The sequence below is a fragment of the Oncorhynchus masou genome, chromosome 22 (genome assembly GCF_036934945.1).
Source record: "Oncorhynchus masou masou isolate Uvic2021 chromosome 22, UVic_Omas_1.1, whole genome shotgun sequence".
Classification (NCBI taxonomy): domain Eukaryota; kingdom Metazoa; phylum Chordata; class Actinopteri; order Salmoniformes; family Salmonidae; genus Oncorhynchus; species Oncorhynchus masou.
This window is the reverse complement of record NC_088233.1, coordinates 48,461,272-48,480,374: the sequence shown is the minus strand read 5'-3', so window position 1 is coordinate 48,480,374 and position 19,103 is coordinate 48,461,272. Positions and strand designations below refer to the sequence as shown.

Here is a 19,103-nt window from a genome sequence, read left to right as displayed (position 1 = left end):
GAAATTGGCTCCAATTAAGCGCCGTCCACAGGGTATGGCATGGTGTTGCAAAATGGAGTGATAGCCTTCCTTCTTCAAGATCCCTTTTACCTGTCCAAATCTACCACTTTACCACCACCAAAGCACCACCAAAGCACCCCCAGACCATCACATTGCCTCCACCATGCTTGACAGATAGCATCAAGCACTCCTCCAGCATCTTTTCATTTTTTCTGCGTCTAACGAATGTTCCTCTTTGTGATCCGAACACCTCAATCTTAGATTTGTCTGTCAAAAACACTTTTTTTCCAATCTTCCTCTGTCCAGTGTCTGTGTTCTTTTCCCCATCTTAATCGTTTCTTTTTATTGGCCAGTGAGATATGGCTTTTTCTTTGTAACTCTGCCTAGAAGGCAAGCATCCCGGAGTTGCCTCTTCACTGTTGACGTTGTGACTAATGTTTTGCGTGTACTATTTAATGAAGCTGCCAGTTGAGGGGTCTGTTTCTCAAACTCGACTCTCTAATGTGCCTTTCCAAATCATGTCGAATCAATTAAATTTACCACAGGTGAACTCCAAGTTGTAGAAACATCTCAAGGAATATCAATGGAAACAGGATGTACCTGAGCTCAATTTCGAGTCTCATACCAAAGGGTGCGAATACTTTTGTAAATAAGGTATTTGTTTTTTATTTCTAATACATTTGCAAAAAATTTTAACTTTGTAATTATGGGGTATTGTGTGTAGATTGCTGAGGAACGTTTTTTTTTAAATGTAATCTGTTTTAGAATAAGGCTGTAACGTAACACAATGTGGGAAAAGGGAAGGGGTCTGAATACGTTAACAAATGCACTGTATACAATGTCGGTATCAAATGTCTTAGAGTGATGGACTGTGCCTTCTCCCTGGCCTCCGCGATGGATTAGTCCAAAGAGACTGGCACGAATCAGACAATTGTATTGTGCACCATAAGAAAAAAAATAAGGATTGCGACTGCTCTACTAAAGAAATCTCAATCTTGGTCGACCAACAGCTTAATGACCAAACAATAAACGAGAACGAAATGGGGTCAGCCCTTAATGTGTATGGTTTGTTAAACTTTGTCATTTTTTTGCTTGGCATACATTTGAAAGTGAAAATGTGAGTCTCAGCGTCACTCTGTTACTGTGGAATTGCCCCCTCCATCCCCCATGTTGAAGGACGGTGATACTTCAGGATGTCGGTTGGTCTTGTGCTTGGATTTTTGTACAAGCCATAGTCAAAGGTCCAGTGTGTTTAAAACACAAATATATCTTGGTAATAGATTGGAAACAGCCTAGCTGTAATTCTATAGGGAACAGTATAAATGCATTGGTATCAGCTAGTTTTTAGTTTTTAGTTTTTTTAGTCGTGCAGACCATTCGCAGTTTCCATTCGCTATGGACATCGCTCATTAGATGCAGAACAAATGCCTGTCAGACCACTTCATGGTTGTGCGATGTTCCTGGTGATGTCTGTATTGTTCCTGGTGATGTCTGTATTGTGACTTGCGGTCTTTTCCCATCCTTTCCCAGGTGTTTGAAGAAGCAGAACTCCCGTCTGACCTGTTGACACCATAGCTGAACTACAAACGCTGCGTACATGGCACCCTCCAGTTGACACCATGGCCCAGATATCCAGTGGTAATGGGTTCAAGCTGGATGTGGCCCAGCCAAAGGGGGTTGTGGGTAAGGAGGAGGCCCTTCGTATGGAGGCGGAGGCCTTAGCGAAACTACAAATGGAGAAGAGACAGACGCTCCCGGCGACCTCGTCTTCCACCTCCTCTTCTGCTTCCTCACAAAACAAACTTCATCCCGCCGCCGCTCCCAGGCCTACTCCTTCCTCCAGCAACCGACCGGAGAAGGATCTCATCGTCTTCCCCGAGGCCAAGAAGCAGGTAGAGAAGGACAAGTTCCGGGACATCGACGTCGACAAGCTGACCAACCAGGAGCTAGAGAAGCTCCTGCTGGACGACAGCTTCGGGGCCAACAGCAGCAAGGCCTCGCGGCCCTCCTTGCTGCTGGGGTTCAACCTCAGCGCTTCTTACCCGGGGGGCCACGCCACCTGCAGCTCCTCGCCCTTCCACAGCGGCCAGTGGACGCCCTCCATGCTCTCCACCCCCTCCAGTTCGGGCGTGTCCACACCCACCCACCAGCAGGCTCCCATGTTCCCTTCTGCTCCGTTCCCTAACCCCGAAAACTTCTCCTTCCACAATGGCTTTTCACCGGCCATGCCGCCCTACATAGGCCAGCTCGGCCCGCAGACCTCATTCATGGCCTTCACTCCAATCCAGCAGCCCGGGGCCATGGTGTTCCAGCAGCCCACCGTCACCCTGGAGATGGCCAAGCTCTTCGACAAGATCCACAGTACCTCGGAATACTTGAAGAACGGCAGGTCGGCCAGCACAGACCTTGATTCTTCGTCGACCAGCGTCGCGTCCCTGGCGCCCAACCCACCGCAACCTGCCGTGGAATCCCCTGCTTTCAGCCGCTTCGAGTGGCTGGACCTGGACCCACTCAACAAGCGCAAAGCTGAGGGCGAGGAGGGCTCCTCCCTGGCATCGCGCGGTACAGTAATGGTGGTGGGAGGACCAGCTGGAGGGGACCCCTGGGATGCCGTGCTGCTCGACGAGACAGAGGGCGTGGCTGATGGCAGCAGTCAACTCGCGGGTCGCTCTCAGCCCCGGAGGTCGTCGACGGGGGCAGCGGTCACCAGGAACCACTCCCTTACCATCCCAGCGTCCTCATCCCAGCAAAAGCCAAACAATCAGGTACGTCTAATTATCTAACGTTAAAAATAAATTATACAATCTCTCTCCTAAGCAAATCTGTACACTACCATACCACAACCTAAACAGGCGGTCATAACACAGCCAAAACAACCAAGTTTTACCATGGCTCATTCAAAATAACCCAACGTAATTAACGCCTAAACAAATGGGTATGATTGTAGCTGAACCAAAAATATCAAAGGGTTCATCAAAAGCCTAGCCAAAACAACCAGGTCAAGTCTCACATCAATGACATCATACAGGCACTGCGAAAACATCAATTTTTGTTTCCAAAGCACATACCTATAGCCAAGTAAATGTTCCACCTTGCAATGCCAACACCTTGTGACGGCGATTCTAAGCCAGCAGTAGCGGAAAATATTTTTGGTATTTCAAATTTGTTCTGGCAATTCTAACATATATAAAATGCTATGGGAGGAAGATGTTTTATATTTGATTTACATTTGTATCACAAACAATACAAATAAAAAAATGCAATTTAAAAATTTTAGGACAACATCTTGGTGACATTATACCCCTTATATTGTGTGCTCTCCAATATGGTGTATGTTTAGGTTCTAAAATAAAAATATTCACATTCATTTATACAACGCAAAACTGTTCTTTTACAGTGTTTTTTTTCATGACTGTCACAACCCTGTGTGTGTGTCGCCCAAGCCTGTCTGCCTCGCTGCCAGGCAGCAGTACTTAGTGTTGGTATAGCCTAAGCAGGGACAAGATCATACAGCTCCCCAACATGCCCCACGGCGGACTCATCTGACAAGCCCCAGAGCGACCCAGTGTTGCCATGGCAGCAGGCGCTCTCATTTAGGCCGAGTGTGAGACTGAGTGTGGCCGGGCGAAGCACTACTATCAACCAGCGGGGCCAGCACAGAGTTACCTTTTACAGACCCAGTCACCCCTTTTATCGGTTTACAGCCCCATAGTAATCTTTCATCAAATGTGTGTTTCAGAAAGTATTCACACCCCTTGATCCCCCCCCCCCCCCCCACCCCCACATTTTGTGTTACAGCCTGAATTTAAAATTGATTAAATTGAGATGTGGCCCTATAATGTCAAAGTGGAACTATGTTTTTAGAATTTTTTACAAATGAATTAAAAATGAAAATCTGAAACGTCTTGAGTCAATATGTATTCAACCCCTTTGGTTATGGTAAGCTTAAATAAGTTCAGAGTAACAAATGTGCTTAACAAGTCACAAGTTGCATGGACTCACTGTGTGCAACATTTTTGAATGACTACCTCCTCTCTAACCTCTGGGCAGGTAGCCTAGTGGTTAGAGCTTTGGACAAGTAACTGAAAGGTTGCAAGATCGAATCCCCGAGCTGACAAGGTACAAATCTATCGTTCTGCCCCTGAACAAGGCAATTATCCCACTGTTCCTAGACCGTCATTGAAAGTAAGAATTAGTTCTTAACTGACTTGCCTAGTTAAATAAACGTATAATTTAAATCTGTAAGGTACCTTAGTTGAGCAGTTAATTTCAAACACAGATGCAACCACAAAGATGCCCCGCAGAGAAGGGCACCTATTGGTAGATAAGGCACTTATTGGTCCCTTTGTGCTTGGTGAAGTTATGAATTACTTTTTGGATGGTGTACCAATACACCCAGTCACTACAAAGACACAGGTGTCCTTCATAACTCAGTAGCATGAGAGGAAGGAAACCGCTCAGGGATTTCACCATGAGGTCAATGGTGACTTTAAAACAGTTACAGAATTGAATGGCTGTGAAAGGATGCATCAACAACATTGTAGTGACTACACAATACTAACCTAAATGACAGAGTGAAAAGGAAGCCTATACAGAATAGAAAATATTCCAAAACATGCATCCTGTTTGCAATAAGGCACAAAAGTAAACCTGCCAACAAATATGCCAAAAATGATTGTCCTGAATACAAAGTGTTATGTTTGGGGCAAACACAGCACATCACTGAGTGCCACTCTTCATATTTTCAATCTGTATCACGTTATGGGATTGCTTGTAATGGGCAAGGAATAACAAGTTTTTTTAGGATAAAAAATAAACGGAATTGAGCTAAGCACATGCAACATCCTAGAGGAAAACCTGGTTCAGTTTGCATTCCAACAAACACTGGGAGACAAATTCACCTTTCAGCAGAACAATAACTTAAAACACAAGGCCAATATACACTGGAGTTGCTTAACAAGACAACATTTAATGTTCCTGAGTGGCCAAGTTACAGTTTTGACTTAAATCAGCTTGAAAATCTATGGCAAGACTTGAAATGGATTGTGATCCACAACCAAAATAATAATGTGCAAATATTGTACAATCCAGGTGTGCAAAGCCCTTGGAGAATTACCCAGAAAGACTCACAGCTGTAATCGCTGCCGAAGGTGACTAACATGTATTGACTCAAAGTTTCACCATATTAAAACGAGAGTTCAGTTCACGCGACAGGGTTTCCGTTAAAATGTCTTCTAATGAAAGCAACAAAATAACAAATTCTTTACAATGATGGTGAAACCTTGGATACATCTTGGGGTTAAGTGGGTTTAAATCTTCAAGGATGTCACAGGGAGTGCACAGAAGAATGTCAAAATGCTGAATTTTAGCGCTTTATCAAGTCTCTGAATATTAAAAAAAATATTTATTTTTTTAAACATTCTATGTGGTCTAAAGATACCAAAGGGACACAAAGGTGAATTGGTTGGTGGAACTAACCATAACCGAAGGCCTCCTCAGCCCTCTTCTAATCTTCATCCTCCATTTGAAAAGCTTTAAGACACCTCTGTGCACCTCTGCAAGAAAATCTGTCTCATTTAGGTATACTTCTGCAATTAAGACCAAATTATAACCATGAGTCTTCTGCGTTCTGTTCTTTCATACACTCTGTGGTGGTGGATAGATAGGCCTACAGAGTGACATATATGGCTAAAAGTAAACTCGGTGACTCAAGTCAATTATCTCGGTCTTCTCCACCTTTCACCCTGTTTAGTCACGACAAACAGGAAGTGCCTTGTGGGTGGAAATTGTAGTTGAGAGCCAGACACTAACGGAATCCTGTGAATCAGCTGATTAAGTCCTAGATGATAACAACAACCGCATCCTTTGTTGAAAAAGGACATTTCTATAATGTCACAGTGGAGGTTAGGACAGAGGAATCACTAACTTTCTGATTAGAAAGAGGAAGTCAAACTTTACTTGGTTCACTGGTTCTCCTGACGTGGCTTACGCTAGAAAGTGTAAACCAGGAAGAATCCAATTAAATTGACTTTCATATGCGCCGAATACAACAGGTGTAGACTTTACCATAAAATGCTTACTTTCGTGCCCTTTCCCAACAATGCAGAGTTAAAAAGTAAGAAAGGTTGCTAATAAAAATAGAGAAATAATAACAGCGTAACTAACAATAATGAGGCTATATAGAAGGAGTACCAGTACCAAATCAATGTGCAGGGGTACGAGGTAGTTGAGGTAATATGTACTTGTAGGTAGGGGTAAAAGTGACTAGGTAATGAGTGTAGATAACAGAGTAGAAACAGCGTACAGTGCATTCGGGAAGTAGTCAGACCTCTTGACTTCTTCCACATTTTGTTACGTTACTGCCTTTTTCTACATTTGATTAAATAGTTTTCCCCCCCTCATCAATCTACATACAATACCCAATAATGACAAAGTAAAAACAGGTTTGTAAAATAAAAATACCTTATTTACTTAAGGCGGCAGGTAGCCTAGTGGTTAGAGCATTCCCCAAGCATTCCCCAAGCGGACAAGGTAAAAATCTGTCGTTCTGCCCCTGACAAAGGCAGTTATCACACTGTTCCTAGGCCGTCATTGTAAATAAGAATTTGTTATTAACTGACTTGCATATGTAAAAGTATTCAGTATTTACTGAGAGACTTACTATGAGCTCAGGTGCATCCTGTTTCCATTGATCATCCTTGAGATGTTTCTTCAACTTGATTGGAGTCCACCTGTGGTAAATTCAATTGATTGGACATGATTTGGAAAGGCACACACCTGTCTATATAAGGTCCCACAGTTGACAGTGCATGTCAGAGCAAAAACCAAGTCATGAGGTTGAAGGAATTGTCTATACAGCTCAGAGACAGGCTTGTGTCGAGTCACAGATCTGGGGAAAGGTACCAAAACATTTCTGCAGCATTAAAGGTCCCCAAGAACACAGTGGCCTCCATCATTCTTAAATGGAAGAAGTTTGGAACCACCAAGACTTTTTTCTTAGAGCTGGCCACCTGGACAAACTGAGCAATCGGGGAAGAAGGTCCTTGGTCATCTCTGCAGCACTCCACCAATCAGCCCTTTATGGTCGAGTGGCCAGACGGAAGCCACTCCTAAGTAAAAGGCACATGACAGCCCGCTTGGACTTTGCCAAAAGGCACCTAAAGGATTCTGACCATGAGAAACGAGACTCTGGTCTGATGAAACCAAGATTGTACTTATTTGGCCTGAATGCAAAGTGTCACTTCTGTAGGAAACATTGCACCATCCCTATGGTGAAGAATGGTGGTGGCAGCATCATGCTGTGGGTATGGTTTTCAGGGACTGGGAGACTAGTCAAGAACGAGGCAAAGATGAATGGAGCAAAGTACAGAGAGATCCTTGATGAAAACCTGCTGCAGAGCGCTCAGGACCTCAGACTGGGGCGAAGTTTCACCTTCCAACAGGACAACGACCCTAAACACACAGCCAAGACAATGCAGGAGTGTCTTCGGCACAAGTCTCTGAATGTCCTTGAGTGGCCCAGCCAGAGCCCGGACTGTGCAACCTGACAGAGCTTGAGAGGATCTGCAGGGAAGAATGGGAGAAACTCCCCAAGTACAGGTGTGCCAAGCTTGTAGCTTCATACCCAAGAAAACTCCAGGCTGTGAAGTACTGAGTAAAGGGTCTGAATACTTATGTAAATGTGATATTTCAGTTGTTGTTTTTTTAATAAGGCTGTAATGTAACAAAATGTGGGAAAAGTCAAGGAGGTCTGAACACTTTCCGAATGCACTGCATGTGGAGCGTGTGAAGTTGTGAGTGAGCATGTGGATGTGTTTAAAACACACTTTTTAGCTTTGTTTTTTAGCCGGTCAGTTTTTTTAAAATTTGTTTTTATCCTCTTATGTGAGTTGTGTAGTAAATTATTTCAGCTTTATTTTAATTGTTTTTGTTTTGTTTGTATTTTCCTGTAACGCACATTGTGTTGCATTCCAAGTCTTAAATGTGCTGTATGAATAACGCTTGATATGATTTATACTAACGGGACATTTTGTTAGTCCCCACATGGTCAAATGCTATTTCTAGGAGGTTTAGGGATAAGGTAGAATAAGGGTTAGTTTTAGGAGTTACGGTTAGGTTTTGTGGTTAGGGGGGGACCCAATAAGGTTACTGCAACGAGTGTGTGGGTGGAGTCCAGTCAGTGTAAGGTTGAGGAAAGTAAAATGGGCTCATGTCAATGGAAGTTTACAGTATTAGCAAACCACTAAAAACCTGGGCCAGTGAAGAAGGCACCATTTTCTAGGACTGTATATACAGGCAGCAGACTGGCACAAGCCTTGGACCATGAAGTGGTGTACTGTACCATTTTAAGACAGACCCAAGACAGAGGAGCTGTTAAGCAGACCGGACCTGACTCAGAACAGTAGGGTGACTAGACCAAAGCGAACCAGAACAGAAGAATGACGTGAATGGTGTGAGTCACATGGGCCATACTCATCCCCTCAGGCTCCAGTACACCCCCCCACCACCACTAAAAGCAGCTCAGAGGATGAAATGGAGAAAACAAAGACAGGACTGTCTAACTGTACAGCCTGGTGTCTGTCCTGCAGTGTGTGTGTGTGTGTGTGTGTGTGATCTCCGCCTCATTGGATTATCTCTGCGTGTTTGTTTTCGATGAAAGGATCTTGTCTCAAAACACGAACACAGCTAATGCCTCACTCTTTTCCTGCCAACTGGAGACCTGGCTAGCTGGGATGTACAAGTTTTCTCGGAGAGCGAGAGATTGCCATCTCAGCCGTGTCAGAGCTACAAACACACTGATTTGTAGATATGTATCAGTTTCGTGATATTTTATGTCAAAACAAGAATGTGTTAGTCTCTAAGAGTTCGCCGCAAAATGTATCGTGTTGATTAGACAACGCAATGGAAAACGTTTTAAAACCCTTTGCGATGAAAAAAAAATAGTATTTTTTTATTTTATTGGACAAGTCCAAGTAGTCCCTCTGTAGTTAAGTCCGTTTTCTTCCTTTTGGTGCCTAATGAACACAACCCTGATGCCTTTGCTTGTGGAGTGAAGTTTTTATAGGAACCGCTAAGCTGAGCAAAGTAGCTCATAAAATAATGCTAAATCTCCTGTCGTCATTGTCTCTCTTTTTGTTCTGGCCCCCGAAAATGACAAAACATAAAGAAGGCAGACTGATCATTAACGTTGTACTTCTCATGTCAGCAATTACAAATAGACGCAGTCATGACATCCTATTAACATAAAACATCTGTAAAGATGTGACTTTTTCTGAACACAAAACTAACATTACATTTTTCCCCATGAAGTGTCGATCAGTGGGTGTTAAAATGTGTGTGTGTTTTGAATGTTTTAAACATTTTTTTTTATATAAGGATAGTTCCACGAAATGAGTCTATTTAGGGTAGTGTAGCTTGTTGAACAAAAATGACCTGTGTTATTTCACAAAATGTTTACATTCTGTCATGACGAGCACATGTTCAACTTAGGAAAACATGTTTGTTTATTTACTATCGCAAGAGGTTAAATAAATCACTGTCTGTAGTAAGTGCCAAGTAAAGTAAGTGATCATCACAATATTGACGATTTCATCTTAAATCAGCCATGAATGTCTTTGTGACAGTGGGAATGTAAGCTTTTTGTGTGCAACATTGAGGGCAATTAAATGCCAGCTTCACCAAAACATGTACATTGTTAAAAGATTTCTAGCCTGTCTATTTATTTTGACGTGTTATGCTCCACCCATTCAGTTTTTCACCACGAAACACCAGAAGTTTGGGAAAGAGAATAGAACACATGAAGTGTGTGTAGATCATGTTTAGATGGCTGTATTTTGCATAAACCTCAGCGTAAGAGTCACTGAAGTGGAGAATGGGTCAAGAAGTGCAGTTACTTTGACAGTGGTAGCTATGATGTGCAGTATGCCCCGAAAAGCTGTGCTCTGTTGGTGAAAAAGATGATTGATAACTTTTCATAAGTGCACTAGAAAGCACACGTTTTTTAAAAATGCGTTTTTGTTTTCAAATGTCTGCAACAAGTAACAACACACATGGAACAACACACAAAAGTTACTCTGCATACCAGGCATTTTTGTAACCCTTCCCTATTCCCTCAGAGCAGAATCAAAGTCTTCCTCTGTGTGCATCATGATGTCATTGAATTCCAACGCCTGTGTGCTTTTCTGCTGACTCACAGCAGACCAGGGAGAAGAGGCGGGATTTTAACTTGTAATTTCCTGTTGCACAGGAAACACATTCTTAGCCCCAACTAGTTAGTCAAATTATGGGGCGTTCCTCCTGCCAGTTCCCGGCAGCTTTTTCACGGCATCCAGGAATCTCTGAACTCAATTCCTAGGGGGGCCCTTTTAGTGTGTGAATGTGTGTGTAGATTTTCCCCACTAGGAAAAATTCACTTGATAGGATTCATTGCTTTCATATATCAAAATGTGTCTTGTTTTAGCTGCCTGCATACACCTCACTTACTTAGCACAATGCACAGGACTAAATTAATCGAGCCTCCGTCAGTTTGTATAATGTGTAAATGTACACTCCCCGGACAGTTTTTATTAGGTGCACCCTTCTAATACCGGGTCGGACCCCTCCTTTGCCTCCAGAACAGCCTCAATTATTCGGGGAATGGATTCTTCAAGTCGAAAACGTTCCACAGAGATGTTGGTCCATGCTGATGCGATGGCATCACACAGTTGCTGCAGATTGGATGGCGGTACACCACTGCCACCAGCCTAAACCGTTGACAGCAGGCAGGATGGGTCTATGGACTCATGATGCTTATGCCAAATCCTGACTCTGCCATCAGCATGACACAGCAGGAACCGGGATTCATTGAACCAGTCAATGTTTTTCCACTCCTCAAGTGTTGGTGATCGCGTGCCCACTTGTTTTTAACTGATATTAGTGGAACCCGGTGTGGTCGTCTGCTGCAATAGCCCATCCGTGACAAGGATCAACGAGTTGTGCGTTCCGAGATGCCGATCTGCACTCCACTGTTGTACTGCACTGTTATTTGTCTGTTTGTTGCCTGCCTATTAGCTTGCACGATTCTTGCCGCTCTCCTTCGATCTCTCTCACTAACGAGCTGTCTGCCGCTGACTGGATGTTGTTTTTTTTGTCGCACCATTCTCTGTCCACCCTAGACACTGTCGTGAGTAAAAAGCCCAGTAGGCCGGCCTTTTCTGAGATACTGGAACCGGCGCAACAGGCACCGGCGATCATACCCCACTCAGTCACTTGTTTTGCCCATTCTAACGTTCAATCGAACAGTAACTGAATGCCTCGATGCCTGTCTGCCTGCTTTATACAGCAAGCCACGGCCTCGCGACTCACTGTCTGTAGGAGTGATCCATTTATGTGAATGGGGAGGGGGGGGGGGTGGTGAGTGTTTACGTGCGTAGGTCCAATTAGGTGTTAAGGTCTTACTGCAATTGTACTTTTTGTATTTAATGTGTACCTTTCCTAAACTAATAACAATTTAATTCCAGTTCCATATTAATTTAGCACCAGTACATTGTCTCACGCACCTACTTCTTCTTGTTTTGCTCACCATTTTGTCCCCTTTGCTTTGTCTCATTGTCTCGCAGCACGATAAGGGAAGTGGGAAAGCACTGGCAAAGTACACCGCCCTGGAGGACCAGGAAGCCCAGAACCTGGAAGTTGTAGCCTTCTGTGAAGACGTAGCAATGTAAGCTGTGTGTGTGTGTGTGTGTGTTCAGTATGTGTGTGTTCTGAGCACACACTTAGTACTGTGTGAGTGTACGCAAAGGAGTGTGCGTGCTCACAGTACTGTGTGTGTGTGCTGTAATTGCGTGTTTGTGTGACTGGGTGTGCAGCCTCACTCCAGTCCTCTGGGTGGAGTGACGATGTAGCTTGGGTCTGAAATCGCTCTCCAGCATGGTAAAATAACATCACCAACAAAGCAGTGCACCACACACACACACACACAGCGTAAAAGCTGCCCCATCTACCCCCATCCCTAATGGGAAAGCCATCGTTATAGACCACAACGAGTCTTCACATGTAATTGCGAGTAATCTCGATAACAGTTCAGTAAGCATCAATACATTAGTTCCTGAGTAAGTATTCAATTCCGTTCAGTAATGCTTTATTGGCAGAAAACGCAGTACATGTGCAGCAAATATCGCCAAAGCAGAAGAGTTTTAGAAGAACTTTAGATCCAATAAGGAAGTACGGGAGGGGGAAGTTAAATAGGAGAACTAATCACAGGTATTTAGTCAGTCCGTTATCTACTAGTTTCTGCATCTACATGTGTAATAGGCCAGTAAACTTCCAGATTTGCAAACTAAGGTAATAAAAAGTAGATAATCAATTCTATGTAAAGGTAACATACTAGATTTCAATTGGCTGATTTGTTTTGTTTTTTCAGACTGAGGTCAAAGTTCGCCCACGATGACCTCCACACCAACCCGGGGTACGTGCTGAGCGCGGTGATCCCCCAGAGGGACGGGGGAGGGGACAACGGCTGCAGCGTCAAGGTGTCCATCGAGATCTCTGAGTCCCAGGAGCCTGTCACTTTCACCTGCGACGGTGAGCACATATCACAACACCCTTATGAGGTTTGCTAAATTCTGAAACCTCGGTTGGAGAATTCCAGGATTCGGACGCGAACACGTAGAGGCACAATCCTCCAAATGGGATTTCTGGATAACCGAGGGAAAGTTTCTAAAATGTTGCAACCCTAACCCATACAGAGGTGTGCAGTGTCCTCAACCCTGGACCCTGGGTGTGCAGGCTGGTTGCTAAGATAACCTACTTTTATGGTTATAAAGGTATTACTACATGCAATGACATCAAGGGCCTTCTTTAGAATGGAGCTCTCCCAGGTCTAATTGACCCAGCTGCAACAAAAATCGGAGGCATTTCCCCTTTAAGACAGAGCTCTTCAGATGACAGATAAGACTACTGGGCCAGAGGTCCAGAAGAGGAAGAAGCATTCGGGACAGCTAGTTTTTTTTCTTTTTTTTCCCTTTTTTGTGTGGAAACACACCACATTCCCTCTCCTCACAAATAAAAGGTTGTGCCACTGCCCTTGGAGCAGCTATGTCGGCCAAAGGGCTTCTCTATATTATGTTCACTCATTCGCCCACTGGGCTTTTGGTTTGATCTCTGGGGTTGCGTTGTCATTGTCTGACCCCAGGTTTGTAGCGCCGCCCCTGGATCCACCCCTCCAATGCCAGTCACTGATCTCTCTTGGCCTGGCCCAATGTGACCAAGTTCTCTAATGGAGTCCGCTCTGAACTCCCTGGGTCCTGGCAGCGAATCAACACCAGCCTTTTGTGTGTGGATTCTATCTATCCTTAATTGCTTTTTTATTTTAAAACCAAACTGGTATTGCTTGCTCGTTCCAGTGTGTGTGTGTGGCCAGTCCCACTAACCCAGTCTCTCTGTAACCACACCAACTGGTCATGCTGCCTCTTCTTTCTCATGTACTGTACAGCCAGGCCTGATTCGCTGTACAGTACAGATTCCCCCCAGGGTTGTATGTCGGCAGACAGGAACAATGGCCTTCAGTTCTCTCTCTTTTAGGAGTGGGGGGAAGTGTACGGAGGGAACAAGAGCAGGCTGAAAATATATTTTCTTTCCCTTTTTCTCTTTCTTGTGTAGTAATCTGTCGCGTTTCTCTCTCGGTCTTCAGACAGGCCCCTCTGTTCCACTTCCACCGGCATTCCACCAGCTTCCTAAATTTGCCGTGTGGAAAAATCTCCCGGGGTGAACAAAAACGCATTCCCAGATGACTCTTTCCCCAATTGCTACTGTTCCAGCTTCTCTGCTCCCCTCTGACACTCTTACTGTATTTAACAGCCAGACATAGCTGAGCTAGCTTCTGTTGCTGGAGAGGGAAAAAACGATTAGTTCTTTCTTAGGCTAGAATCTTAACCTGCAAGATTTAGGTTAGAGATTCCTTGCATACCTTGGCGTGGGGAGAGAGGAAACCCAGGGAACTGGCCCGAGGTGGATGTCTGGTGGCTTTGAGTGTTGTTGGATGTCACCTTAGTCAAAGCCCTTGTTTTTAGCTCTGTCTGCTGCAGTTCTCTGATCTGAAAGGCCCCGCTCTCTTTGTCTTGTGTTCTCTCTCTTGCCATCATACTGTCTCTCTCTCACTGTCTTGCTTTCCCTTATGTTCTCTCTCTTGCTATGTTGCTCTCTTTTTTTTATCTTTAACTGCCTTTTTAAATGTGATGAAGAAGTAGACAGTAAAACGCAGAAATGGAGTTGTTTAAAATCCTCGTATTGATGATGAGAAATGCAGTTGTTCCTGTCCCCGTTGGTGCTGAGGTAATACATCTGGGTTCTGCTTTGCCCTGGCAGGATCGCCCTGGACCTGGCCCCTTCCTGGCGGCTGATTGGATGTGAGCCCTCAATTGGCATCACTCATTGGCTGGGTATTCAAGTGCTAGCTAACGAGTTGCTAGCATCCTGCTGTGTTTCGAGCCTAGTATTGTAATCGTAGACACCAGTCCTGCCCTAAAAATTGTCAGACTCCAACCACCCTAGTCATAGACTGTTCTCTCGACTAACCGGTGCCCCCGCACGTTCTCTGTACCGGTGCCGCTGTATATAGTCTCGCTATTGTTATTTTACTGCTGCTCTTTAATTATTTGTTACTTTATTTTTTTAGGTATTCTTCTTAAAACTGCGTTGTTGGTTAGGGGCTTGTAAGTAAGCATTTCACTGTAAGATCTACACCGGCTGTATTCGGCGCATGCGACATAACATTTGGTTTGATTCGATTCTCCCGCTTTAGACCAGACCCAGCCCCCAAGCACCTACGTTGGTGTGCGTGTGTGACCACGCAAGTCACAAACATTCCAGCACCATGTGTGAGTTCGTAGCGACACGCAAGAGGGCTTTTTTTCAACCCACACTCTCCGGAATGCCAGCCTGGTCCCAGATCTGTTTCCGCTGTCTTGCATCCTCCAATGACCATAAGAGGCAAGGCAGCACAAGTAGATTTGGCAACATGCTCCCAAAATGCCCTCTCTTCGGTTGTTGACCAGTTAGCCTCACAGGGATCCTTAGAAAGTCACCTCACAGCACCCAGCCACTACCAAGATGTGACCAATCATAACGCTCTCTAAATTCCCCAATGGGCCTTCTAGTATTGAATCCTTAATACTAAGTCCAGTCCATTCCTCTGTAGGGTGTGGGGTTGTTATTGCTGGAGAGCCCGGGGTGGTCTGTGTGTGTGTGCTGGCATCAAACGGAGGAAAGAACCCCCCCCCCCCTAGAAGTGGCAGAACAATCTGTTTTGTGTCAGGTTACACATGCACTGCACACACACAGTCACATAGACACGTTTCATTCTCCGCCAAATATTTCCCAGGAAACATGCCCATGTATACGAACATGAGGCTTTTCCAATAACACAGTATCGTAATGCAGCCTGAGATCATTCACTGAACCGTTTTAATTCGATTTACGATCGGGGAGATCAAATTAGCCTGGTCTCAGATCTGTTTGTGCCGTCTTGCCAACTCATATACGCTCATTGTCAAAAATCTCTGAAACTGGAAACACTTATCTCCCTCACTAGCTTTAAGCACCAACTGTCAGAGCAGCTCACAGATTACTGCACCTGTACATAGCCCACCTATAATTTAGCCCAAACAACTACCTCTTTCCCTACTGTATTTATTTATTTATTTTGCTCCTTTGCACCCCATTATTTTTATTTCTACTTTGCACATTCTTCCACTGCAAATCTACCATTCCAGTGTTTTACTTGCTATATTGTATTTACTTTGCCACCATGGCCTTTTTTTGCCTTTAACTCCCTTATCCCACCTCACTAGCTCACATCGTATATAGACTTGTTTATACTGTATTATTGATTGTATGTTTGTTTTACTCCATGTGTAACTCTGTGTCGTTGTATGTGTCGAACTGCTTTTCTTTATCTTGGCCAGGTCGCAATTGTAAATAAGAACTTGTTCTCAACTTGCCTACCTGGTTAAATAAAGGTGAAATAAATAAAATTAGAAATAAATTGTCACGCCAGTGACAAGGAGTGGGCGAGACGGCACCTACAGATCTCGGACCAGGTTAGGTATGAATATGGTTTGACTTGAACCACCCACACTGTAATCCCATCTGAGAGGACCCTCGAGATATTGTTTTATGAAACCGCTATCTGGCCAATTGTTGACTTTTTTCCCGTGAGCGATAGTTTCTGACCCGTTTCGTCGAGCCTCTTGGACTTGAATTCATCACTTTATTGGGTGGATCAGAAGCTCTTGATTCCTCGTTTAGTGAGCATCTTGCTGCTTCTCCTTCTCCTACCTGTGGCCTAGAGGTGGACAAACGGCACCTTGTTTTATTAGCGTGGTGGCGTCCTTGTGTTCACCTGTCCAGTCATGTCTAATCAGTGATTCCTTCAAGGAAGGAAGGATGCACTTTTAAGGAAATTGAGCGGGGGACTTTGTATGCCATTGTGCTTGCTTTAACTCTCACTCTCTCTCCCCCCCCTTCCTCCTCCTCCCTTAGTGAGTTCTCCTGTAGAGCTCCTCATCATGCAAGCCCTGTGTTGGGTCCACGATGACCTCAACCAGGTGGACATCGGCAGCTACGTCCTCAAGGTCTGCGGCCAAGAGGAGGTGCTGCAAAAGTGAGTCGCGCACATATGCACAAAGTCTCACACACACACACACACACACACACACACACACACACACACACACAAATGTAAAACCCTGGCCTCCACATTTCCCACAATCCTATAAGCACACACACAACCCCACGCTGACACCTGCGTTTCCCACAATCCTCCCTCTAAGTGTCCTCTCGCCCTCGCAGAAAGAGGAGTGAGATAAAACAATATCAACAAGCTTACTGCCGGCATTCCTCAAGCAGGGAGCCATTTGTCTTTAATTGTGTTAGGAAAATGTTTCCTTTTGGCCGTTTTGCCAGTTCTGTTGCAAAAGCAACAGTCAGGAGGGCAGGGGCTGCTATTACTAAAGAACAGAGGGATTGTGCAAAAGGAGGTTTTCTTTTAAAGACTTCTTTGGCATAAATCCTCTTAGGTAAAGTGTGTGTGTGTGTTCGTGATGCGCCGGGTTGACTCATAACCTGCAGTTATCCGCGGGCCCGGCAGGTTTAGGGTCGTGAAATATTGTGCTGCTGAAGGGGTGCGTGGGTGACGGGTGGGTTGAATAAAGCGAACTCTGCATTATACATGTGTCCTTCTTGTGCAATTCATACCTAGGCTACATTGAGGTTTTTAATTCCATTATTTATCTCTAGCGTTAGGCCCTGAAGTTTAAGCTTACGCACTAACTACGTGCGCCAAATACACGGCAATTGCCACGTGCTTTTGGGAACTTGGGCAGAAAATGTTGACTTCGATCCACTGAGGGAATAAAAGGACAATGTTGGAGTTGCAATTGAATTTTACATTTTTTTAAAATAAAACATAAAAAAAATGGGAAAATAGCGAGGTTGAAAATAAAGAGAAGGGAGGGCCAGAACAGTAGCCTAATGTTTGGGAAATATGTTGTGTGTGATTTGTGAGGCGCTATACAAATTTGACAGTCACAAGACGGGGACTTCAAGTTTGGTACGTCAAGGGACATGTACTGTTCAGATGGGTTAAATGGAATAGTAACTGAAGTCTGGACGCTGACTGTAGGCTATAACCTTTCACATAGCCTAATATATTATCTTCGGCAGCATTAAGCACGTTGTTTCAGTAAAATGATACACCAAATGTACATTTTCACTCGGGAACAGGAGTGGAGAAATACGATTTGATTTATTTCAGCGACTGATTGTGTGGTTAGGGACCGTCTGTAAAGTTGCCATCTTTATCAGCGTCATAAAAGCTGATTTAGTATTACGACCACATAAAATATGCATCCAAGCCAAACTGAAATCTTATCAGAAACATGTTGGGTCATTTTCACAGCTTTTAATTCCCTTAAAACCGGTCCAACTTATGTTTGGATGGAAAATCATTCCCATTTTGTTTTTTTTGTTATTGCATTTTCTCCACGGTCCTTCAACGTCTTTGCTGCAGGAGAGAAGAAGAGATGAATGAGAAATGTACCAATGTCAACTAGATTGAAGCATGCGTTCTATAGATGTATGACATGTATTTTCTGATGAGCAAGGGTTTATTTAGTGTTCTAGGGCAACAAGTAATGACAGAAGAGAAGCTGCATGTATCTATAGACAAGTTGACTAACAAATAGTCTACCAAAGTGTTGAAAAATAGGCATATCTAAATTGAGCTTGAAAAAATCCTACATCCCCGGCAAAAAATTGTTTGGGTGCGAGCCTCAGGTTTTCACTTTATCACATACAGTCAGGCGGTTATGGATGGGTTATTAACAATATCGGGCGGCTGCAAGTGAACAAATAGCTGGCCCGCGTAGCGTGTGTGTGTGTGTGTGTGTGTGTGTGTGTGTGTGTGTCTTTCTGTGTGTGTTGCTTGCATGCACTAAATTTTTAGAGACTTGGGTCAGTTTCGCTTTGTGTCGAGCTACAAATTCCCCACTGTGTTTATCTCTACTCTCCTGGTCTTGGCAAACCCTCAGAAGGTCCTGGAATGTTTCCATTGCTCCCAGCCCCCGCTAAGCATAGCATCTCTCTCGGGTCAGGTCCCCCTCTGGCCCTTTAGATTCATTGGAACTCTTTAACTTTAAGTGGGTTTTAAGTGCTGAGTTCTAAGTTAAACTTGGGTTTAATGTCCTTGGGTACACCAACGGCCTTAACCGATAAATCTGAATGACTATGGCCTAGTTCCATTTGGCCTACTTTCTCACCATTGAACACCATTGATTTGAAAGGTTAGAGTAGGTGGAAACCAGAAGACGGACGTTCCATCATAACCTATTGGAAGGCTAGTTGGAGCCACTACCATATTGCTGACTCGTCCTTTTTCCCATAATTTGAGATCTATGAACACCAAAAGGATAGGTGGTAAGGGCTTGGGGCTAAGTGCTGAAACAGAACTGGGCTCATTCCTCACAATGTTCAGAGCATAATGCTATAACTGCTGGGTGTTGTTCATTTGGGCACGCAACGGGAAACCTTTGTAAAATTCTTGAAATAAAAATAAACTTGTTCATTTC

The 19,103-nt window shown here is 44.2% G+C and overlaps 1 protein-coding gene across 1 annotated transcript in view; it reads left to right on the top strand.

Moving 5' to 3' along the window:
- The window catches only part of LOC135509612 (phosphatidylinositol 4-phosphate 3-kinase C2 domain-containing subunit alpha-like), a 48,317-nt gene that overhangs the window by 8,570 nt on the left and 20,644 nt on the right, over positions 1-19,103 (top strand). Inside the window, exons 2-5 of the mRNA XM_064930409.1 lie at positions 1,531-2,765; positions 11,598-11,698; positions 12,401-12,561; positions 16,519-16,639. Coding sequence (XP_064786481.1) covers positions 1,620-2,765; positions 11,598-11,698; positions 12,401-12,561; positions 16,519-16,639 — 1,529 coding nt within the window. The 5' untranslated portion in view covers positions 1,531-1,619. The remainder of the gene's footprint in view (positions 1-1,530; positions 2,766-11,597; positions 11,699-12,400; positions 12,562-16,518; positions 16,640-19,103) is intronic.